This window comes from Cibotium barometz, chromosome 52 (assembly GCF_041138505.1).
Source record: "Cibotium barometz isolate CiBa-2024 chromosome 52, ASM4113850v1, whole genome shotgun sequence".
Taxonomy (NCBI): Eukaryota; Viridiplantae; Streptophyta; class Polypodiopsida; order Cyatheales; family Cibotiaceae; genus Cibotium; species Cibotium barometz.
In genome coordinates, this window is record NC_141097.1 from 34,601,927 (window position 1) to 34,626,817 (window position 24,891).

General features: G+C 47.5%; 1 protein-coding gene and 1 pseudogene across 3 annotated transcripts in view; one reads left to right on the forward strand and one right to left on the reverse strand.

The window, feature by feature from the left end:
* LOC147609093 (uncharacterized) overlaps window positions 1-24,891 on the forward strand; it is a 150,566-nt gene that overhangs the window by 83,946 nt on the left and 41,729 nt on the right. For all 3 annotated transcript variants that reach the window (XM_086788808.1, XM_086788810.1, XM_086788809.1), the window contains one exon: window positions 6,041-6,301. In XM_086788808.1, the coding sequence (XP_086644934.1) occupies window positions 6,041-6,301 (261 nt within the window). The remainder of the gene's footprint in view (window positions 1-6,040; window positions 6,302-24,891) is intronic.
* Window positions 11,132-11,227, reverse strand: LOC147609094 (U6 spliceosomal RNA; annotated as a pseudogene).

Sequence of the window (24,891 nt, forward strand, 5' to 3'; positions counted from 1 at the left end):
AGATCCACCGGGTGTAAGAAAGTGTCAATAGTGGGTGGGGTCGGGGTCCTCGAGGTCACGGGCGCCGGGCTCGCTGTAGTGTAGTGGCTCGATCGAGGATGACTCCAGGGTGTGACCTAGTAGAGGATGGTGCAGCCAAGGCTTTGAGCTCCATTGTGGGAGGTGGGTATGTTTTGTGCGGACTGTCCTCTTGTGGTCAGAAGAAACGGGTGATGGTCGGCCGGAGGGGCTGTAGGTCGGTGTTGGGGTCGGGACGTTGAGTCGATGGAGCTCAAGGAGGAAGAGTCCAAGACAGTGCTAATCTCGATAGTCTATGACCCTCTCCAGCCTCTTTGCAATGGCAATGAAATCTCCCTCGAATCTCGTAGTATATTGGGCAATGAAAAATGTAGTGCTCCTCTGACTCAACTTCTCGCGGGCATAATCTGCAGATCATATCCTCCCAGGTATCCGCTCAGCTCTCCTTGTATCTATGTGTTATGTACCCATGGGATTATTGGCCTAATCCGGTAGGGTTAGGGTAGCCCTGGGATTTAGGCAAAGCAAGCTGATACGGGTGGCCAACGTGGATTATTAGTAAAACCATTGTTTATGGCTATTTATGACAAGTTGGTTATTTACAAGAGCAATAATCACTATATAAGTGCCTTGTGGGTTTATTCTTATTAGCGTTGATAGTTGTTGATAGTGGGTGTGAGTGTAGACTAGAGACTCTCGCCATGGACTTGGCACATGTGAGTGAGTATTAGCCTCCAGCTCAAGGGTGGTTTGTAGTCGCAAACCTACGGTTTATTGGTGAGCCAGCGTGCACCCCTTCTATTTGGTACTAATCTTGTTGCTTGTGTTTAGAAAGATCTTTTGGGGGGGGGGGGGGGGGGGGGGGGAGAATCTTACAACCCTGCAGAAGGTTTTGCTTTCTTAGACTTGGGCTCCGCTTTAGTGTCAGAGTCCTTTTGGGACTTACGCTTGGGACAATTGAAAGACATATGTCCCTCCTCAGTACAGAAAAAGCACTTCTTAGCATCCATCAAAGCCTCTCTCTCCTCATGAGTTCTCTTGGGCATTGGTAACTTCTTAGACTGCTTCTCTGTAGGCATTGCTGCATCACGCGAAGCATGCCTCGACTTTTCAGTTTTCTTACTTGTGCTTTTGTTGCCCTTAAATCCAGATGAGACTCTAGTGAGTAACGCATTTGCCGTCATGGCATTCTCTATCATCTGCAACATATTTGTTACTCGAGTCTTTATGCAATAGTCACGCACTTCCTTGGGAACCAACAACAATACTTTTAACCTGCTCAGACAATGGCACTACACGATAAGAAGTAACTGGGCGTAAAGCTTCCCAAAACTTCTTATTATAATCCTTAAGATTCTTTCATTTTGATGCATCCAACTTGTGCCATGCTGTCATTACATCCACCTCAAATGTAGATTTGAGCCACACGGAAGAGAACACCTGTTTAAACTGTACCCAAGTAGATGGTGCTATATCTTGCAAAAGAAGAGTGGACCACCACTGCAATGCATTGCCCTTGAGAAAAGTCGCGGCCCCACTAATTTAAAGCATCAATCTGCCAATATGTATGAGCCTCTCTCAACATTAGCGGAATAAATCACTCATGTGGTACTAGGAGTGGCCCATGCAGGATGGGAGAGAGAAGTAGATTCTCCAGGCTCATTAGATCCACCGGGTGTAAGAAAGTGTCAATAGTGGGTGGGGTCGGGGTCCTCGAGGTCACGGGCGCCGGGCTCGCTGTAGTGTAGTGGCTCGATCGAGGATGACTCCAGGGTGTGACCTAGTAGAGGATGGTGCAGCCAAGGCTTTGAGCTCCATTGTGGGAGGTGGGTATGTTTTGTGCGGACTGTCCTCTTGTGGTCAGAAGAAACGGGTGATGGTCGGCCGGAGGGGCTGTAGGTCGGTGTTGGGGTCGGGACGTTGAGTCGATGGAGCTCAAGGAGGAAGAGTCCAAGACAGTGCTAATCTCGATAGTCTATGACCCTCTCCAGCCTCTTTGCAATGGCAATGAAATCTCCCTCGAATCTCGTAGTATATTGGGCAATGAAAAATGTAGTGCTCCTCTGACTCAACTTCTCGCGGGCATAATCTGCAGATCATATCCTCCCAGGTATCCGCTCAGCTCTCCTTGTATCTATGTGTTATGTACCCATGGGATTATTGGCCTAATCCGGTAGGGTTAGGGTAGCCCTGGGATTTAGGCAAAGCAAGCTGATACGGGTGGCCAACGTGGATTATTAGTAAAACCATTGTTTATGGCTATTTATGACAAGTTGGTTATTTACAAGAGCAATAATCACTATATAAGTGCCTTGTGGGTTTATTCTTATTAGCGTTGATAGTTGTTGATAGTGGGTGTGAGTGTAGACTAGAGACTCTCGCCATGGACTTGGCACATGTGAGTGAGTATTAGCCTCCAGCTCAAGGGTGGTTTGTAGTCGCAAACCTACGGTTTATTGGTGAGCCAGCGTGCACCCCTTCTATTTGGTACTAATCTTGTTGCTTGTGTTTAGAAAGATCTTTTGGGGGGGGGGGGGGGGGGGGGGGGGGGGGAGAATCTTACAACCCTGCAGAAGGTTTTGCTTTCTTAGACTTGGGCTCCGCTTTAGTGTCAGAGTCCTTTTGGGACTTACGCTTGGGACAATTGAAAGACATATGTCCCTCCTCAGTACAGAAAAAGCACTTCTTAGCATCCATCAAAGCCTCTCTCTCCTCATGAGTTCTCTTGGGCATTGGTAACTTCTTAGACTGCTTCTCTGTAGGCATTGCTGCATCACGCGAAGCATGCCTCGACTTTTCAGTTTTCTTACTTGTGCTTTTGTTGCCCTTAAATCCAGATGAGACTCTAGTGAGTAACGCATTTGCCGTCATGGCATTCTCTATCATCTGCAACATATTTGTTACTCGAGTCTTTATGCAATAGTCACGCACTTCCTTGGGAACCAACAACAATACTTTTAACCTGCTCAGACAATGGCACTACACGATAAGAAGTAACTGGGAGTAAAGCTTCCCAAAACTTCTTATTATAATCCTTAAGATTCTTTCATTTTGATGCATCCAACTTGTGCCATGCTGTCATTACATCCACCTCAAATGTAGATTTGAGCCACACGGAAGAGAACACCTGTTTAAACTGTACCCAAGTAGATGGTGCTATATCTTGCAAAAGAAGAGTGGACCACCACTGCAATGCATTGCCCTTGAGAAAAGTCGCGGCTTTTCTCACTTTCGATGATTCCGTGTAATTTCCACCAGACAAAGCAGCATCAAACTGCTGTAAAATGGTAAGTGCCTTGAGGTTATCTTTGGCCCCACTGATTGTGTCAAATTTTACTGCAGCTCCCCCTTCCTTATAATCCTTCGACTTACCCATAGGCATTAGATTATCGTAAGGAAGTGGCCTCACAAGATTGCTACCCCCTGCATTCATGCCCATCATAGGGTCAACATTGCCAGTTCCCACACCTTGCATACCATGCATTCCTGCTGATCCCCCCATGTTTCCAAACATACCACTATGCATACCGGGCTGCATTCCCCCATACATGTTTCGTTGCATTCCGGGTTGCATGCCCCCATACATGTTTCGTTGCATTCCGGACTGCATACCACCATACATATTACCTTGCATACCAGGCTGAAAATTAGCTCCAAAATTCCCATGCCTTTGTGAGGGTAACCCCCAGTCATAGATTGGAACACGGAACCACCGCCAAAATAGCTTGGATGCATAGACTGCTGCGGAATAGGTGGCTGTCCGAAAAAGGAACTCTGTGGGTTTGCATCATAAGTGTTCTGCAGGTTAGGAAACAATCCAAAAGCAGGATCCTGTGGGAAGGCACTACTATTGCCTTGAGGTGGGTTCCTAGAACGCTCTTTCTTCTTCTTCTTAGGCTCAGAAGGGAATTTCATAAATTCAGTAAACTTCTCACTTTGCGTGAGTTGCATAAATACATTCACTGCCCCTGCCAAACGAGCTTTAAACTGGGCATCATCTTCCTCTTTACTTGGCATGTCTTCTGGCTGCGTTACATCCTCATAACGTGCATCTTCCGTAGCCTGTTCTCTTGCAAGTACATCCTCAGATTCAGTCCTCTCAGGAGTGGTCTCCTGCTCTTCCTTATCATCATAAAAATAGTCATCTTCAGTGTCTGACATCTTGCTGAAATTTTCAGCAACGGCTTTCCTTGAGACGACCACGAGCTCACCCCCTTAAGAAAGTTGATGATGGTCCCGGCAACGGAACCTTGAAACCGGCCTCTCGTAGAAACCAAAGTGCGGTAGACTAGTAGTCACCCAATCCAATTGTAGTCCAGCCAATAAACAAATAAATAGGAGCTAGAGTGCTCCAACACAAGAAAGAGAATGACACTTGTTGGCCCCAAAGCTTGGCGCCCCTTTCGGTATTTCTTTATTCAATTTCAATGGAAAAGTTTTAGATGATTACAACATGGCCATTCATGGCTCGTATGTCTGCAAGTCCAATTTGTTTATCCTTAGGACCTCTTAGCATGGACCTTGTGTCCCAAGAACACCACACTGTTATCTCCTCTAATCTGCTAAGTCTGTACATCCATGAGGCCTTGAATATGCATCTATGCACATAGCCACAAACTCAGCCATGAAAACAGTCCACAAACTCTTCCAAATTAGACCACAATCTTGTCCTGTTTCCACCCTCTGAACTGCCAAACCCTTCCTCTCACAAAGGGCCAGAGAGAACAACTCCGGAACAGTCACGAGCCAGTGAAAAGAGAGACTCCATAAGACAACTTCTGCAATCTCACTTGCTCACAAAGAGAGAGAGAAACTTAGTCTTTGTCGCTTTTCACAAGAGAGAAAAGACACGTGGAAAAAGCCCCGTTCTGTCCTGCCCTCTTGTCTTGCAGCCGGGAGAGAGAAAACCAGTGAGAGAACCTGTTGTCCAGCCTTGTGTTCTCTTTTAACAGTCCACGCTTCCGAACTGATTACCAGCTTCTTGCCAAAAGCAAAGGAGAGAGAGTAAGACGAACCTGCAGCAGGCGCCTGTATTCTCTGCAGCACAGCAGCCAGCTTATTCTCCAAAAAGCCAAAGAGCTATCGGGTTTACCACCTGAACGGGCAGTAGATCATCGTATTGACTTGATCCCTGGTGCTCATCCTGTCAGTATTTTTTCTGTCCTGTTTTGCAGAACACAGCAGCCAATTAGCTTCACTCTCCAGGGCTTGTATTCAGCTGCGCCTGCATACACAAAAGCGCACCCCACCTGCAACTCTCTCCAAAAGCAAGAGAAACTGAAGCGCAGCTTGCCTGTATGTGTTTTTCTCAGAAATCCAGCCTTCAGCCCTGCCCGCCAGCACCCCTTTTTCCAAAAAGCAAGTGATAGAGAGAGAGAGGGAGGTGTGTACTCCAAAAGTAGAGTAGCACCCCCCCCTCCCCCTTAAATATCCTAGGGGCCACCCAAGGAAACCTTATGAACTTTAATTCCTTGGTCCCCCTTCACACTTGGTCAATAAACCTTAGCCCCAAATATGAACCTTTAAATATTTATCCTGCTCATGTGAGACAACGTCAATTTCTTTTATGAGACTGAAGGTAAAAGGGTTGTTTCAGTGAGTTCACTATGGCTCTTGGAGTAAGTGAATGCTAGCACGCTCATTTGGAAGCTTGCTTTCCTACGTGCTAGGCACTCGCGACCCAGAGCACAGAGGATCTCCACCACACAGACAGACATCCATGAGATTTTGCGATGACATGGCATGCCCTCACCATAGCAGCATCTGCCATCAGGAGGCTTATAGAGTCATGTTTCAGTTTTCAGTTTTCACGTTCTTTTTTAGTTTTTATCATTGTACTAGTCATGGTCTCATAGGCCCTCTGGGTCTTTTGTAGACGTTAATAGATTTTTCTCTCTTTCTCTATGAGTTTAAGGAAACTTGTTATAGCTCTTTGTGTTAGTTTGCCTAAAAATAAAGGTTACTACTGTCCATGGATTGGTTCATTGATCACATCATGTCCTTTTTGTGTTTGTTGTTTCAGGAGAGAATCATTACAACACTTGGCTTCTTGGTGTGTTTGCTCGAAGAATTTCGAGTGGCAAGGCCTAGTTTGGTTGTTGTTCCACCTCCTCTATTAGGACAATGGAAAGGTGCCTTTCAGAAATGGATGTCAAGTGCGAATGTAATTGTGTATGCTGGGACCAAAGAGGCAAGGGAAATCATTCAGAGATATGAGTTTTTAAACGAGGATGGGATTTTTATGGCTCAGATAATCCTCACAAGCTTTGATACTCTGAATCTGGTGATTTACAAACTTCAACTTTTTTCAAAAATGATTGAGGGTTGTATTACCGTCGTCACTTTGTATTAGTGTCATCACCAATGATTTGTTTTAGAGCTAAAACTTTTGAAAGAGCATGATTGATAGCTTGTGTGCCAAAAAACTTTGCTGATACCAATCAATTAGTTGTTGCTTTATTTGTTTTTCTCACGGCATATTTCCAAGATTAGTGGTCCTGTTTATCTATTTCTTGGTGTTCCTAATATTTTGGATGAGATATGTGCATGCACATGCATGCATGTGTGTGTGTGTGTGTGCACATATATATACAAAAATAATTAATTAATCAAATAAGTAAATGACAAAAGCGTTCTCCTTACAAGTTTACGGACAAAAGCATTCTCCTTCTGAGTTTTTGGTACACATTTTGTGCCATGTAAACTCCAGCTCGTAAAACAAAAAAAAAAGTAAATAATTAAATATGTATGTACATCACAAGCACATGCCCACGCGTGCATGCACATGCACTCTCCCGCCCCCCCACACACATGTGCATGCGCGCATGCACAAGAGATGTGTCTATATGGACATTGTTATGTACACACTAAACACCTAACCTAGGGTGGGTAAATTCCAGGTTAGAGGGGTGCGTGGCTAGGGGTCAGCTGCACACTAAGTGAAGAAAGGCTTTAAATAGGAGGCATAGTTTTTCAAAGAACTATAGGAAAGCACATATAATAAAAACAGGGCTAAGTTTAGGGCTCATGCTCCTGTATAAGTGAACCCATGGCATAGTTCTAGGACATGATCTCTAGTCTTACTCATAGCCTAAGGCCTAACATGATTTCTGACCGCAGGACACCTGCAGCGTGTGGCTTGGTGGTATGGGACGCCAAGTCTTATTGTGAGGGAGCTTTGCCTAGGGTGTATAGCTATTGCCTCCAGCTCGGGGGTGAGTTCGGATGGACTCTATGGCTGAGAGGTGAGCCTAAATCCTTGCTTCTAGGTGTGTTCTAGATCAGATGATCCTTGGTCAGTCTTCGATACTCTCCCATGAGCGTGAAGGAATCCCAAGCGAAGCTTTCTGTCCCCATTGCTTTTCCCTTTGATGGTAGACGAGGTTGGCATGGAGAAGTGTTTGGACATGCGTATGGAGGAGTGTTGGATACGCCTACAACGTTCGTGCACCGGTATGCTAAGAAGGTTGCTTCCATATGGATGCTGACGGTGGATGTGTGTTTACACACATCAGCGTCGTGAGCGCTCGGGTGAAGCGCGCGTGTGAAAGACACTATAGGCACTCTTTATGTAAGCCTTGGCACAAGGCTTCGCCTTACAAGGTTGTGTGGCAGCTAGGCTGGCTAGCTTTATAGCTGGGCCTGAGCGACCACCCCAGCCAGGCCAGCTAAGACAGTGTGGCGTAGTCTGCGAAGCTTGAACAGCCGGTCCAGAACACACAGCCAGCTGTCATGTCAGCAGCAGATTGCAGTCAGTGCCGTTGAGTACTAGGCGGCGTGTGCAGAAAAAATCTTTGGAGAGGTGGCGAAGATAGTCGTCATACTCAAAATGAAAAGAGAGAGAGAGAGAGAAGAAGAAGAAGAAGAAGAAGAAGAATGTATTATCGTCCTCTGGGAGCCGATAAACGGCCCATGGGACCTCCACGAAATTATTACAAAGCTGTAAGAAACAAAAAACAAAGCCTCCTCCCTTCATTGGAGGGAAATACAAAGCCTCCTCCCTTCATGGGAGTGATATGGAGCTTGTCGTATGGTCGCATTGTGCTGTAAGGTAGCCATGATGTTTAAGAATCTTGGTGATATAAATGCCTACAGCAGCAAGCTTGGCATGTGTGAGCAGATCCACCAAGTCATGATATCCTTCTAGAATGGCACTAAAGTCCTTTCTTATGTGGTCATATTGTGGGCATGTTAAAAGGACATGTTCCTCCGTCTCCACTGCTCCCAAAGTGCATACTTTGCATAGTCTTTTCTCTTTTGGGATATTGCTCCATGCTCCTTTTTCAATCTCGAGTGTGTGTGACGGTGACTGACCTAGTCCGGATAAGTGCAAGACCTCTCCTTGCATTGGCGGGAATAGGCATGCTTATGTATTTTTGAGCATTGTCTTCTTCACTTGAGTATGTGACCCAATAGTTTGGGTTGATGTGTGAGCCATAATATTCAAATTTAGCCCTTTTTTTTTGATGATTGCCATTGAGAGAGAGAGAGAGAGAAAGAAAGATTTTATTAACGTCTTCCAAAAGACCGAACTCGGCCTATGAGACAAATCGGAGTACCTGTATGGGGTATCCTCTGTCATCCCAACAAAATGAAAAAGTACTGAATAAAAAAGCTGAATCTGGGTGTGCAGGGGATGGAGCTCTATTACTAGGAGAATGCAAAGCTATATGCATGGAGTATACAATCATGATATGCAACCTAGCTAGCTCCATCCTGTACCATACTGGGGGTATAAAATGGTATACATCAGTGAAGGGGGTGTCCACAGCTCCCTGAAGAACATGCCTGGGTGTGCTCTGAAGCGAGCCAGTCGCTCCGCACCCTCTCTGTGAAACTGAGCTCTGATCTCTGTCATCTCTCTCTGGTATAGGCGTGGTGTCCGAAAGCCAGGTGTCCTCTGTCTCCTGCGGGCTCTAAGTGTCTCTGCTCTCTGGAGAGTAATTCCCTGCCGTGTAGGGGCTGGGAGGGGTATGGATCTCTGAAAAAATGTAGTAATCTGTGTCTGTCGCCCCCCCTCTGGAGCTGTCTGAGCCTGTAATAATGTCTCTCTGTGGCGCTGTATGTCTAGAATGTATCTCCCCAGTATGCGCTGGTCTGCTGTCTCAAAGATCTGGCGTAGGGAATGTGGCTCTCTGAATAAAATGGGATATCTCTCTCTCTGATGGCTGTATATGCTCTGCATCTGCATACATAATGCTCCTCACTCTCCACCTCCTCTCTGCACAATCTGCATACCCTCTCCTCTCGGGGGATCCGTGCTGCTCTGCCAGTATCAATCTCCAATCGGTGTGATGAAACTCTGAGCTGACCAATAGCCACTCGGGAGCCGTGTGGTAAAAAGCCCTCCATGTATCTAGGCCTCTCTATAAATCCATCATCAGTGATACTCATGAAGTGATCTCTGTAGTATAGCATCTTCGGTGGAAGAGGCTGTGTAGGCGATATCCATGTCTCTCGTGTATAGAGCTGCCATAGATCCTGTCTCAATACTCTGTTCCTCTCACTATGAGAGAGACGGATATGTGGTGCATCCCTGTCATACTGGAATGGTGGTAGATGATCCATGTCTAGGCCATGCTGTGAGAACCAATGTGTGACCTGTGCATACCATGATCCTCTGTCTCCTGCCTCAGCCAACTATCTAGATGCCTGAAAAACTCTGTATGATAATCTGTCCTGTGGCATCTCTCTGAATCTGTCTAGTAGGCATATAGTCTGAAATATGGCCTCTACCATCATAGGAGGCGCAGCAAACTCTGCTCGGATAATGTCATGAGGTACTGACGGTTTGCTGCGTATCATGCGTGCCATCATGAGGGCCTGTGGTCTCTCTATCTGTGTCCACCAATGAGTAGCAAGGCCTGGCGCCCATACTGCTGCTCCATACATCAATGCCGGTGTGACTAATGTGTCAAATAGCCACCCCTTCGTCCGGGGCTCCTGAAAATGCGCCTGGTGGCACTGTCTCTCTAGCATAGCCAATGCTGCATATCCCCGTGTCAATCTAGCTCTGGCTGCTGAACCCATGGTAAAGCGTGTGGCTGCTGCAGAGAAGGTAACCCCTAGGTACACGTATGATGTCACCACCTCCACCTGGCATCCTGCGAGAGTGAATGTCAGCTGACTCCTGCCCTGTCTCGATGTATGAAAGACCATAACCTTGGTTTTCCCAAGGTTCACAGTAAGACCCCTCTGTGTGCAGAAATCATGGAGTGCATGTAGATGCTGCTGTAGACCACCTGGGGACTCAGACACCAATACAATATCATCAGCATAGAGCATAATATGTACTGAGGTACCTGCTAAATCAACTCCATCTCCGCCTCCCCGTGTAATGAAGTCAGCCACCTCATCAATGTATAACCCAAATAGCGTGGGGGAAAGTGGGCATCCTTGCTTCACACCAATGGTGCTAGCAATAGTCTCGGACATACCTCCTGGACATCTGACTCGCCCAAAAACCTGCTCATATAATGCATAGATGCCCCATGTCATATCTGCTGGTATGCCAAGAGACTGCAGGCGCTGAAAGAGCCTCTCTCGTGGTACTGTGTCAAATGCCTTGCGGAAATCCACAAAGCAGCAATAGAGCTTTCTCTTCCTCACTCTGGCCTGATCAATCATACATCTCAAAGTGAATACATGGTCAGTGGTAGAGAAAGCTCTCCTGAAGCCTGCCTACCCTGATGAGCGTAAACCTGCTCGCTCAGCATATAATCTAAGCTCCTGCTCCAGCACTGCACCATAGAGTTTGGCTAGCACGTGGCCAACCATAACCGTCCTGTAGTTGCTCGGATCGAGCATATCCCCTGTTTTGTGAATCGGCACAATGGTGTGCATCGTCCACTCCGCAGGCAAACCCTCTGCTAGTGCCCTGTTAAACAGGTGTGCAAGAAAAGGAGCTAAAGAATCTACTGCATATATGAGAGAGAGAGAGAGAGAGAGAGAGAGAGAGAGATGAGAGAGATGAGAGATGAGAGATGAAATGAAATGAAATGAAATGAAATGTTATATTAACGTCTTCAAAAGGCCATAATGACCTATGAGACCAAAAGTTACATCATGGTGGATCTAATACAATGTCTGGATAAAAAAACCCAGAAAATGAAAAACAAAGATGATACAACTGGCACCTAGAAAAAAGTGTCATCCTTGCGCAGGGGCCATGCTAATCTTCTCTGTATCGTTCCAATTTTAAGAGAGAGAGAGAGAGAGAGAGAGAGAGAGAGAGAGAGAGAGAGAGAGAGAGAGAGAGAGAGAGAGAGAGAGAGAGATGAATGAAATGAAATGAAATGTTATATTAACGTCTTCAAAAGGCCATAATGACCTATGAGACCAAAAGTTACATCATGGTGGATCTGATACAATGTCTGGATAAAAAAACCCACAGAGAGAGAGAGAGAGAGAGAGAGAGAGAGAGAGAGAGAGAGAGAGAGAGAGAGAGAGAGAGATGAAATGATATATTAACGTCTCTAAGAGGCCATAATGGCCTATGAGACCAAAACTGAGAGTACATCTAAAGTTGGTGTCTCATCAAAGAGAACAACTAAATGAGACTAAAAAGTACAATAAACTGATTGTCCTACAGTTATAAGAACAGAACTGTAAGACTTCGAGATGATACTGAGTAGAAAATTTTGGAAAATACTGAAAAATGTATATGAGGTAGATCCATGTATGCTAATCAGTTGAAGTGTTGCCCTCTCCTTAGATCAAGTATCTCCGCCATGGGGCTGTCTAGAATGGAGAGGTCGTAGAAGTGAGGTAGGCGCCTCCGATGCCGAGCAATAATGGCTTTGATCTGGCGATGGCGAGGATGGCGTGGTTGGGATCCTGGTGGGCGTGGCCGACGAGCACGACGTAAGATAACTGCTCTATCTGTGGTGACTCCTTGGGAGCGTGGTTGGTGCCCTGATGGCCGAATGGAGGAGGTATCAGGAGGTGTGTGGGTTGGGTTGCTGGTGCTGGTGCTAGTGCCAGAGAAACCTGTCAGGGTCCTCTGTCTAGGTACATCATGGCTCGGCCTCCTGTCTGCCAAAAGGGTCTCTCTGTGTCTCTTGAGCTCAAGTAGAAACAATCCCAAGCATCTCTGATCCTCAAACTCCATGACCCTGCGTAACGGCCCAAAACCCTCTCGGAAGAGGCAGTGATATCTCCCTCGGATCTCATAATGGACTGTACATCGGCAAATGTAGTGTTCCTCTGTTTCTACCTCATGGTAGCATAGCTGAGACAAATGCGGTCATTCAAGATCTGATGCACATATCGCCTTGTCTCAATCCGCAGCTGGTGTGATGAGGTTCGGATCTGTCCAATGGCACAAAGTATCCCATGTGATAGATGTCAATCCATGTACATCGGGCAGGTGATAAAATCATCTGGTGAGAGGTGTAGAAAATGGCTCTTGTAATGAGCCATTTTCATGCCTAAGGGCTCAAGGGGGCTAGTCCATGTCCTCTCTGTGTCCGCTCTGATGATATCCATCTTGATCACGTGGTTTTGCCTGAGGGGGTGAAAGGATGGTAGTGGCTCTATCCGCAAACCATGATCTCATCTGAGCGTACCAGCAATGAGTATCTCCATCCTCTGCCAACTGTATGGATGAAGTCAATGCCAATCGGGAATACCTCTGCTGAGGGAGCTCCCATAGCCGCTGTAAAAAGGTAACTGCCTGGAATAGGGCCTCGGCTACTACTGGTGGGGCACCCAACTCAGCCCGAACAATCTCGTGTGGGATTTGCTCCGAATCATGCGGGCAATCATCATAATCAGTTCTCTCCATTTGCCTCCATCCCTCATCTGTCCCTCTCTGAGATCTGTGATGTATATTGGGCCCCCAAATTGGAGCTCCGTACAAGAGGGTCGGTGTGACAAGCGTATCAAATTGCCACAATTTGGTGTGTGGCTCCTGAAACTGTATGTGTGCACACTGCCTCTCAAGTGCCCCCAAGGCTGCATGCCCTCGAGCTAATCTAGCTGCTGCTGCCTCCTTCAGGGAGAAATGTGGTCCTATGAAAGTAACTCCCAAGTAGACATATGACCTGAGTACTCTACCGGCTCCCCTCGGAAAGTGAACTGAGGCTCTGATCTCGTCACCCATGCCTGTGTGGTGTTAAACACCATAACCTTGGTTTTCCCAAGGTTCATTGTGAGATCTCTATCCGCACAGAAAGCCTCCCTCTGGAGAATCTGAGATTAGAACAATATCATCAGCATATAACAAGATGGGTAGCAACACACCTGCCCAGGCATGCCCCTGGGCCTCCCAATCTGTCTACATAATCAGAGACCGCATCAATGTACAGTCCAAAGAGGGTGGGCGATAGCGGGCATCCCTGCTTCACCCCTATCGTGCTGGTCACCCTATCAGATAGTCCGCCTGGAGCTTGGACTCTGCCTGTTAGACTCATACAAAGCATATATCTCCCATTGCATGTTCTCAGGTACCTCAATGTCATGCAATCTTTGCATAAGCCTGGCACATGGTACGGTATCGAAGGCTTTGCGGAAGTCCACAAAGTAGCAGTATATCCTTCCCTTCTGTGCCTTGCCCTCTTGAATAAGTGTCCGTAGTGTCAGTATGTGAGCCAAGGTAGTAAATCCTCTCTTGAAGCCAGGTTGTCCATGTGCTCAATGACCATGCCTCTCTACCCATCGGCTCAGCTCCGACTCCAATATAGAGCCATATAGTTTGGCCAAGTAATGTCCAATCATGATCGTCCTGTAGTTGCCTTGTACCATGGGGTCCCCACTCTTAAAGAGTGGTACAATAATATGCTCTGTCTAGCTTGTCGGGAAACCCTCACAAATGGCATGAATAAACACATGTACGATGAGCGGAGCCAAAGTGTCTCGTGCATATGAGAAGTGCTCTCCAACTAGCCCATCATGATCCTGTGCCTTTCCATTCTGTAACGTGTCTATCGCATCTAGCACCATCCGCATAGTAGAAAAGGTGCTGCTAGCCAATGTAGCTCCCAGTGGAGGGGGGGTGGGGGGCTGTCCTGGTGCATCATATAGCTCTCTAGCATAAGTATGCCATGCCTCAGGTGCAGTAACCGGAGTACTAGGCTGTCTCTCCTGAAACATCTTCCATGCCCTCTTGCTGTCCTTCCCCAGGAAGAGTTGGTAGATCTCCTCCTCTACTTAGCCAGAGAGGCTCGTTTCTTCCTCCACACAAGGCGCCAAAAGATCATCCTGGCCTGTCTATGCGTGTGAGACCCAATGGCAATCTCACGTTGTAGCTGTGCTCGTGTCTCACGACACTCATCATCATACCAACTGTTCTGTGGGGCAGTGGTGCGGGGGTGGGTGGAAGGGATCATAGTGCAGGGAAACGCATATGAGATGGATGCATGTAATACACTTGCCAATCCTCTCGTGGTCTCGTCCATAGGGCTATGCGGGCGAACAAGCCATCAGATACTGCATCTCGGTAAACCCCAACTGTCTTACGTGTAAACTGATATCTTGGGTACCTAGGTAGATGAGTGGCTGGCCCATCTCTCGGGGATCTACCTACCTGAAACTCAGGTATGCATGATTGGCTGCTATGCCAATGGGCCTACTGGAAATCGTGAAACCCCGCACATCAGGTATCAATGAAGTAGATCCCATCAAGTAGTCCACTGTGCTTGCTCCCCCTTTAGAGTTCCAGTGTGTGAGAGCATCTGTTCCTTGCCATCTCGATAAGCCATTGTATATGACCAACCCATGTGCACTCCTTAGTGTGAGAAAATGCCTGCCATAATCTGTAATCTCCCCCTCATCCTGTGCTGATCTCTGCAACCCTACATCCTCTGCCGTGATCTCCCGGTACATAGCCTCTTGAGTATCATACAGCTCTGTCTGCTCTGTGCCTGTACGTGCATTAAAGTCTCCCAATAGTAATATGTCTCCCATGCTGGCAAACCTCATGATATCATCATATAGTGGTATATAGGGCGACTCTCCTGATGGTGCAAACCTGGAGTGGGCTGGGGGAAAGTAGCATACCGCCACATATAGCTGGCGGAGCCCCTCTCTGCATATTCGGACCCACATGTACCTCGCATCTGCATCTCTATGTACCACATGTATTTTGTCATGAAGCTCCTCCGTGTAAAGTATTGCCACTCCTCCAGATCCTCTAGTACCTCCCATTGTGCGTGGCTGAGGGCGGAAAACTGATTTCCATCTATAACCCCGTACGTCAGGAAGCCTCTTGTTTGTGCATTGATGGGTCTCCGTATACATAGCAATATCACTGTGTCTGAAAGTATCCTCAAATATGAATCGCAAGGTCGCGCACTGTCAAGCGGGCCTCCTCTCCGTAATGATGACTCGGCCATCTCTGTATACCGCACATTTCCCCTCTTTCCTTGCCTCAAGCACACGCGGCATGTGTTCCTTCCCGTGTGCGATCTGTGCCGGTGTAAGGTCCTCATCCAAATAAATCTTTTCCCCCTTAAGGGCCATCCTTTTGGAGAGGAAGGCCTTCTTCTTCTCCAAGTCTCCAAACCTGATGATCAATATCTTCGCCTTGGTTTCATCTCTGCCTACTCGCCATGCTCCGGTTATGGGTACATCAGTGGCTCCAATTTTTGTTGCAAGAGCTTTTGCATCCCCTTGGGGATTTCCCTTATCTTCCCTCCCAACTACACGTACATGTAAGACACGTGCCCTCTTGGCTTCCTCTTGCAATGTAGCATTCATCACCTCTGCTTTATTGACTGGTGTATCCTTCTGTTTTTTTACTACAATCCATGGGTTGACTTCCTCAATTTGTTTCTTTGTGGCACTAGCAATTTCAGCCCATGAATGCATTTCCTTCTCACCTGCAGCCGCTTTTACCTTACATGATTCCCAAGTGTTTTGCATTTCTGTGATGTCTTTTTCGCGGTCAGCCGTACATGTCTTCAAAGTGCCTTCGTACGATGCAACTGTTGTGCCAATCTCTCGGAGCATGTCATCCTTCCATTTCTGCATCTCTTTTTTCATTTCCGTGTGCATCAAGGCTTGGGCTAATTCCATCTCAACCTGTACTCGGGCTTGCATTTCTCCCTTCTATTGGACATATATCTCTTCCTTCACCGTTTCGCATATCACTTTCCTTTGGGCATGCATCTGCTCGGTCCATTCCTTTTCAAGCTCCTGTCGCATGGTGTTCATCTCTGTCCTTATGTGAAGCTGAATCTCCTCATAAAGGGCCTCATCTCGTTGGGCCATCTTCGTAATCCTTCGTGAGCCAGGGGACATGATTCCTTCCCTTGGTCTTCTGCGGTAGGCATTCGGTGCCTTCGTGGGGGTGTGAAAGGTTCTCTCATCATCCTGTTCCCCCTTGAAGGGTTGAGACATGTTTTCCCCTACTAGTTGCTGCCTTGGGGGCATGAGCAAGGGTGTGGGGGAAAAGCGAGGCAGCCTATAGAGGTGCGCACAGAGGCGTGCAGAGCAGAGTAGCGAGGTGGCCTGCGCATAGGGCAACGAGGCTGCCTACTACAGAGGTGCGCACAGAGGCTGGTAGAGGCGTGCAGGTGGGTGTGCATAGAGCAGAGGCACACAGGTCATCTCAGCACGCACACTTTTCAGTGAGCGCACAAGTCATCTCAACAGGCGAGCGCACAGGTGTGTGAGAGAGAGAGAGAGAGAGAGAGAGAGAGAGAGAGAGAGAGAGAGAGAGAGAGAGAGAGAGAGCTGCATGATTATCTACTAGAGGCCGAACTCGACCTATGAGACAAATCAATGTACAACTGTCAATGTCCTTTGGGTGTCCAGAAAAATAAGGACAAAATGAACATGAAATAAACTATGAAAGTACTGAGCTAGTGGGGGGGGGTGTGAAGGATGGAGCACTACTTCTAGAGGCTCAGTATGCAACCTATATGCGTAGGGTATACAAGAATGCAATGCAGATCTGTCTAGCTCCAACCATTACCATAATGGGGGTGTAATATGTGATACATAGGTGATGGCGAGGCAAAAATCCCTTGGAGCATGATCTCGAGGTGTGAGTGTAAGTGAGCTAGCCGCTCCTGGATATGGTGCTGATGGCGAGCGAGTATCTCTGTGATCTCCCTCTGATGTAGTTTGGGAGTCTGGTAGCCTGGTGCTCTCGGTCTCCGTCTGGCTTGGAGGTCTGCATCGCGTTGAAGTGTAACCCCCTCTTGTGTCAGGGTAGGCACTGGGATAAATCTCTCGAAGAAATCAGTGAGCTGGAGCTGTCGCCCACCTCTCCCTGTGGTATGAGTCCGTATTAGTGCCTTTGTGTGGCACTGTGTCTCTAGCAAGAACCGGCCAAATTTGCGCTGGTCTGCGGATTCCATAATCTGGCGGAGTGAGGGATGTCCACTGAAGATGGTGGTGTCTCTCTCTCTAATGTCACTATATGCTCTGCATCTGCATACATAATGCTCCTCACTCTCAACCTCCTCGTGGCAGAGTCTACATATCCTCACTGCTCTGGGGATCGGTGTTGCCCTACCTGCCTCAATCTCAAGCTGGTGTGATGACACTCTGAGCTGGCCAATCGCCACTCGGGCACTGTGAGGCATGTACACATTCATATATCCGGGTCGCTGAATGAATCCATCTGCTGAGATACGCATAAACTGATCTCTGTAGTATAGCATCTTCGACAGTAGAGGCTGACTGGGTGTAATACTGTATCATTTGTGAATACCATGAACTCCTATCTCCACTCTCTGTGAGCTGCCTGGATGCCTCAAAAGCTCTATGTGAGAGTCGTTCTGATGGCATATCTCTGATCCTCTGTATGAAGCAGATCGTCTGCAAGAGGGCCTCTACTAGCATAGGAGGTGCGGCAAACTCCGCTCGGACAATGTCATGTGGGACAGAGGGTTTGCTGCGGATCATCTGTTAGAGCATGAGAATTTGAGGCCTCTCTATCTGAGACCACGTGGAAGTGGCAGCCTAGGTGCCCATACTGCTACATCAAAGCAGGGATGACTAGTGTGTCAAACAACCACCCCTTCGTGCGGGGCTCTTGGAAGTGTGCCTAGTGACATTTTCTCTCTAGCATGGTTAGAGCTGCATACCCTCGTGTGAGTCTATCCCTGGCTGCCTGTGCCATAGTAAATCTTCTTGGCGGAGTCGCAAATGTAATCCCCAAGTACACATACGAGTCTTACCACCTCTACCTGTCCTCCTGCTAGTGTGAAGATGGCCTGTCGTCGAACCGGCCTTGAGGTGTGGAAAATCATGACCTTGGTTTTCCCAAGGTTCACTATAAGTCCCCGAAGTCATCGAGTGCATGGAGATGATGCTGTAGTCCCATCTGCGACTTAGAGACCAATAATATCATCTGCATATAGCATAATGTGGACTAAGGTACCTGAGATGTCTACCCCGTCCCGAGCACCGTGAACAATGAAGTCGGCTTCCTCATCAATGTATAGTCCAAATAGTGTAGGAGAGAGTGGGCATCCTTGCTTCACACCTATGGTGCTAGCAATAACATCAGATAGCCCCTCGGGGCATCGTATGCGCCCGGGGACCCGCTCATATAAAGCATAGATGCCCCAAACCATCTTTGATGGGATCCCCAATGACTGGAGGCGTTGGAAGAGTCTCTCTTGTGGCATTGTGTCAAATGCTTTGTGGAAATCCACAAAGCAGCAGTATAATCTCCTCTCCCGCGCCCTAGCCTGATCAATCAGACATCTCAGAGTGAAGATATGGTCAATAGTGGAGAAAGCTTGTCCGCTGCCCTGGTGCTCGCAGTCCCTCCTTCTCTGCATATGAGCTCAACTCTGCCTGGAGCACTGCGCCATAAAGTTTGGCCAATGTATGGCCAATCATGATAATGTTGTAGTTGCTGGGGTCTAGCATGTCTCCTTTGTGGAGAGGCACGATGGTGTGCATAGTCCACTCAGCTGGTAGGCCCTCCACTAGTGCCCTATTAAAGAGGTGAGCAACAAAGGGTCCCATGTGTTAGCTGCATAAATAAGATGCTCGCTCTGTATACCTGTGTGGTCGGCCAATCTCCCATGGTGTAACCGGTGGATAGCTCTCTCTACCATCGAGGCGGTAAAGAAAGTAGAGGTGGTGGTAGGGCGGGGCTCCTGTGGCTGTGGTATGGGCGGTTGCTGAGGGATATGGTAGAGGCTCTTTGCATATGTGTGCCATGTGTGTGGATCCTCAATCGGGGTACGAGGGCGAGGCGCTCTCATCCTGCGCCATGCAGTGGCTATATCTCTGCTCATGAGTAGGTGGTATATATCCCAGTACTGTGCCTCCTCATATGCACGCCTCTTACGACGTGTGAGGGTCTGTATCTGTCGGCTCTCCTATCTCTGTGTAATGTTCCCCAGTGCTGTCTGGGCATGGAGGTGCCTGTATAGCTCTCTGCACACATCATCATACCACCGATTCTGGGGCATGCTCCGAGATCTATCTGTGTGTGCAATGTGTGTATGATGGGGGAAGCTGTGGGTGGCGGACGTATGTAGTAGAGATGACATTTGAGTGGCGAGTGTGTCTAGAGGTGACAAGGGATCCATCTGGAGTAGCCCGTCATATACATGATGCTCATATATGTCTGCCAGGTCATGGGTGAAGTAGAAAGTGGTATGCGATGCCTGTGTGGGCTGTGTGGGTGCTGGTGTGGAGCTCGCCAGTGACACCAAGAGGTACATGTGATCTGCACCGTGAGATCTCCATGGACCCCATGATGTAGTCCACTGTGCTATGTCCCCCTGATCGTGGAAAGCATGTGAGTGCTCTTGAATCGTGCCACTGTCTCATCCCATTATAAATAATGAGATGGTGTCGGGCTCCCTACTCAAGTTAGTGATGACCATATCTGGTGTTATCCGGCCCCATGTCCTCTGACACCCTGCAAGCTCCCGTGTCCTCCACCTCTAGTGTGTGCATCACCTCGGGGTGCTCGAAATATTAAGCGTCTACTAAAGACCCAATGGGCCTATGATACCAAAGTTGTACAATAATGTCCATGGCATATCTCATCATGGAATGGAAAATAAAATAGAATGAAAACATAAATATAGCTATCACACTGGGGTGATACAAAACTGTCCATGGAAACTCATCATGGAATACTAAGAACTTAAAAACATGGGAGCAACATCAGCTCCGAGTAGATGGTATATCACTCTCCAAAATGTCAAGCATGGGGTTGACGAGTATGGCCGAGAGGTCTCCCTCAGCTATGTCACGTGGAAAGGTACCTTGATGGCGGTGGAGCATGTCTTGGATCTGGAGCTGATGAGGTGATCGTGGCTGACGGGGGGGTCGAGGGGTCGGGCACGCTGGAGTGCAAAGGCTTGGTCCGAGGTAACTCCTCTCGAGCGAGGTAGGTCCATAGCAACTCGTGGAGGGTCCACAAGATCCACTATGTCGGTGTCCTCCACCACCTGGGTCCGGAAGAAACTAGTGATGGTTGGCCGCCGAGGGAGGGGGCGGGGTGGCTGGGGCCTGTGTCTCAAGAAGGTGTCCCTGTGTCTCAAGAAGGTGTCTGCGGAGTTCAAGCAGGAAGAGGCCCAGGCAACGCTGGTCGTGGAAGTCAATGATCCTGGAGAGTGGACCGAATCCCTCACGAAATAGACAGTGAAACCTCCCGCGGATCTCATAGTATACTAGGCATCGGCATATGTGATGCTCCTCCGTCTCAACCTTTGTGTGGCATAGTTGGCAGATCCTCTTCTCTGTGGGTGTCCATACGTGCTTCCCGGATCTGAAGATGCGCTCAGCTCTACCTGTTTCCACTCTGAGGCGGTGGGAAGAAACCCGTATCTGGCCAATTGCAATCCGCATGGCATGGAACATGTGAACACTCAAGTAGCCCGGTTGCTGGATGAATCCAGCCTCAGTGAGTGTGAGGAAGTGGTCTATGTAAAAGTGCATCTTCGTGGGGAGCTCCGGGGGTGTGATCCATGTGCAATGTGTGTAGAGGCTAAGAAGATCTGACTGGATAACCTGGTCCTCATGAGACAGCCGGAAAAAAGGGGAGTCAAACTGTATTTAAGGGGGGGTAGGCGGTCCATGCAGAGCCCATATACTGAGAACCAAGTGGAAACTAGTGCATACCATACTCCAGAGTGTCCCTCAAGTGCTAGGTGTCTGGCGGACTCCAGGGCAAGCCTCGGGCACATGTGGGTATCCATGTGACTGATGCGATGAAGGTACGTGACTGTCTGGAAGAGTGCCTCCACTACCATCGGGGCTGCAGCAAATTCTGCCTGTATAATCTGGTGTGGGACTGATGGTTTGCTGCGGATCATACGGGAGAACATCATGACCTAGGGCCTCTCAAGTCGCTGCCAATCCTCATCGGATAAATCTGCCCCCAGAAAGCTACTCCATACATCGAGGCTGGTGTGACGAGGGTGTCAAAAAGCCAACCCTTCGTTTTGGGCACCTGGAAATGTGCCTGGAAGCACCGCCACTCAAGTAAGCTCAAGGCTGCATATCCCCGCGTCACTCTAGCATGTGTTGCGGGAAGCATGGTAAAGCGTGGGCCACTGAAAGTGACACCAAGGTAGACATAGGATGAGACAATCTCCACAGGATCCCCTCTATATGTGAAGCTCAATCTGGATGTGACGGGGCGAAAGGTATTGAAGACCATTACCTTGCTTTTACCAAGGTTAACAGAGAGGTCCCGCTGAGTGCAAAAGTCATGTAAGGCATCCACCTGTCTCTGAAGCCCTTCGGCTGAGTCTGAGAGGACGACGATGTCATCTGCATAAAGTAGTATGGGGATCAATATGCGTGCCAGTGTGGGACCAGCCCCGCCTAATCCATTAATGAAGCTCGAGATCTCATCAATGTAGAGGCCGAAAAGAGTGGGTGAGAGAGGGCAGCCCTGTTTCACCCCAATGGTGCTGGAAATCTCCTGTGATGTACCTCCTAGGGCTCTCACTCGTCCGGTGACGGTCTCATAGAGGGCGATGATGCTCCAAACCATGTCAGATGGGACTCCGATCTCCTGTAGACGGTGTAAGAGGCGGGCTCAAGGTACAGTATCAAAAGCGTTGCGGAAATCCACAAAGCAGCAATAAATTCTCTGGTGTCGTGCTCTACTCTCCTCGATGATGGCATGGAGGGTGAAGATGTGGTCAAGGGTAGAGTAGCTCCTCCGAAAGCCAGTCTGTTTTGAGGCTCTGCACATCCCTCGCTCTCTGCAAATGAACTGAGCTCCGCCTCTAGCACTGATCCATAGAGTTTGGCCAATGTGTGGCCAATCATGATCGTCCTGTAGTTATTAGGATCAAGTGGATCTCTGGCTTTGAGGATGGGGGTGATGGTGTTGGACCAAGAGGGTGGAGAGAGAGAGAGAGAGAGAGAGAGAGAGAGAGAGAGAGAGAGAGAGAGAGATGTGGGGGAGATAATAAAAGGCCCTAATAGATATGTAGGGAAGATAAGAAGAGGCTGTCGATCTGCTTTTCGAAACTAAGAAAAGCTAAGGCTAAAGAAAATCTTACGTGTTTTAGTTTTGATTAACAAAAAACAAGTAAAAGCAAAGCAGAGTTTTCTTTTAAAAAAACTTATGCTTAAGAAAAAAACTTAGTTAACGTCGTCGTTAAAGAAAACTAAGCTTTTCAAGGTTTTTTTTTGGAAAAGCTAAGGTTGGCTTTTATAAGTTTTTTGGGGAACTATAAACAGGGGCCCTACCCCTCGTTGTTGGCCACACACAAGCTCTCTTAAGTTGTTCGTGCAGGCAATCTTCATCAGTACTCAGTGTCTAATCTAAACTAGTTGCTTTTCTTTAACCTTTCACTTTTGTTATCATGGCTGAAGAGAATCCTCAAACAACTATGGTATCAACAAACCCAACTCTTTTAGCTTTTATGACTAACAGGAAACAGTGCCTCACCGAGGGTATGCAAAACTTTGATAGACGTCTTGTTCCTATCGCAAGCACCATGTCCACTATTGGAAACTTGGATGGTTGTCTCGTTGGTATTGAGACAACACTTACTCATTTGAGTAGACAAGTTGGTCTTCAAGAAGCACAAGAAGTGGTGGCTCCCACGGTGTTAACATTTGAAGGCCCTAAGCTTTAGGGTCAGCATACCAGGAGCTATGGAGGATGATGAACCTCCATGGTGTATGCGTGTGCAAAAGAGACAAACTGAAAGCTGATAATTGTAGAGTACATTGTACAATGAGATGCTTGTATTGACTGATATAAAGTTCACAAGGTACAATGCTTTTATAGGCAAAATACCTTATCTTTCTCAACACTCTATTCACTTGGGTATACCAATGACACTTGGCTATACCAGTGACATCACTACTTACACACAAACACTTAAGTGGCTATAAGCCCTTGTATGCACATACATAAACAAACTAGTGGCTATAAGCCTTTGACACATTCACCATTAAGCGGTGTTCATACACACAAGCTCCGAATATCCAACAAACCCCCCTTCAGAGTGAACGTGGAGATACTAGGATGGCCTTCAATAGTCCATGTTCTGCAATACTAGTAAACAAACTCGACATGTTTCTTACGATTGGCTTACAGGCTAATGAACAAGGCTCAGAGGCTAATAAGCATGGCTAAGTGCAAAAGACTTAGAGGTCAGATCTAACATCAGCACATCAAAGCAAAACCCCTGTTTCTAAGTAGGGATGAGAGAAGGCGGGGTCTTTTATAAAAATAAGGCTTACAAAAAATCACGCAAGATTATGTATCATGGGGACATTCCGGGCAGAGAACGCTTTGACTCGTACGACGTAGAGAAACAAAAAATCCTCTTTAAAAAAAAGATTGTCCATCACGCTAGCTGCATGTTCCATTGTTATGGATGCCTCTACTTCCTCTTCTTCTTTTTCTGCCACTAAGTTTGCACGTACCTTTTCTTGTTCTTCTTGAAGCATCGGTCCTTTGAATGTCCGAGCTTCATGCAGAAGTTGTATTTCACAGCCCTTTTGTCTTTTCCCCTTATGAACATGGCTTTGTCAAGGTCAAATGCTCTGTCTTGCATCTCTTTGAGGGGACGATCTTCATTTATCAAAGGTGCACTCATGTTATCAAAAGAAGTGTATCTATTCCCCTAAGATAAGTTAGGATGTTAGCATATTTTGTCAAATCTTCATTGTTGGACAAGAGCACAATTTTCTTGTGGTCTTCATCTGGTTCGGCATTTAGGCTAGGAAATGAGAGAGCCCAAATTGTTGAAATGTTGCCGCAGATTTATAGTTTCACTGGTTTTTGAGCCAAAGAACGTTTGCTTGAGAAAAACCTTGGAATTGTTAATTTTATTGTCAAACAGGTTTTCAAGCTTGTCTTGTACCTCTTTTGGAGTTGTGTTGAAGTCTACATGATGAATCAGACTATCTATAACATACTTATAAATTTATAGAATATCAATTTGAAAGGATAGAGGCTCAGAGGTTGTTACAAGCCAAAATTCCATTAAAAACAAGTTACAAACAAAAGTACAAAGCATAGTACTAAGGGCGGCCGCCGGTTAGACCGTAAGATCGGTGTAGTGCGTGCTAGGCGCAAGTACAAAAACGTGAGTATAAAAAATGGATAAGAGGACAGAGGCTAGAACCTAAATCCTAGGGCCTAGATGGAGAAGGCATCTCCACATCAGCTTTTGTCGAGATCATTTGTAGGAGAAGAGGGCAGGCACCTATGAGCCCTCGTCAAAGTTGCCATCGCTAAGGAGGTTGCCATTTTTGTCAAACCTGGGCTCTTTGACCTCATTGAGAAGCCAAGGGGAGTATCCTTATCTTCAAGAGCTACCAGCCGCATGTAGGTCTACACGGTCCCCCTCAAATGGTGCATCTGCGGGTGCCTACTCGCACTCCTCTCCCACTAGGTGTACGCCCATGAGGAGTACGAGTAAGTTGTCGATCAACCGCCTAGAGCTCTCCTCTCCTCCTCCTCATCCTGCT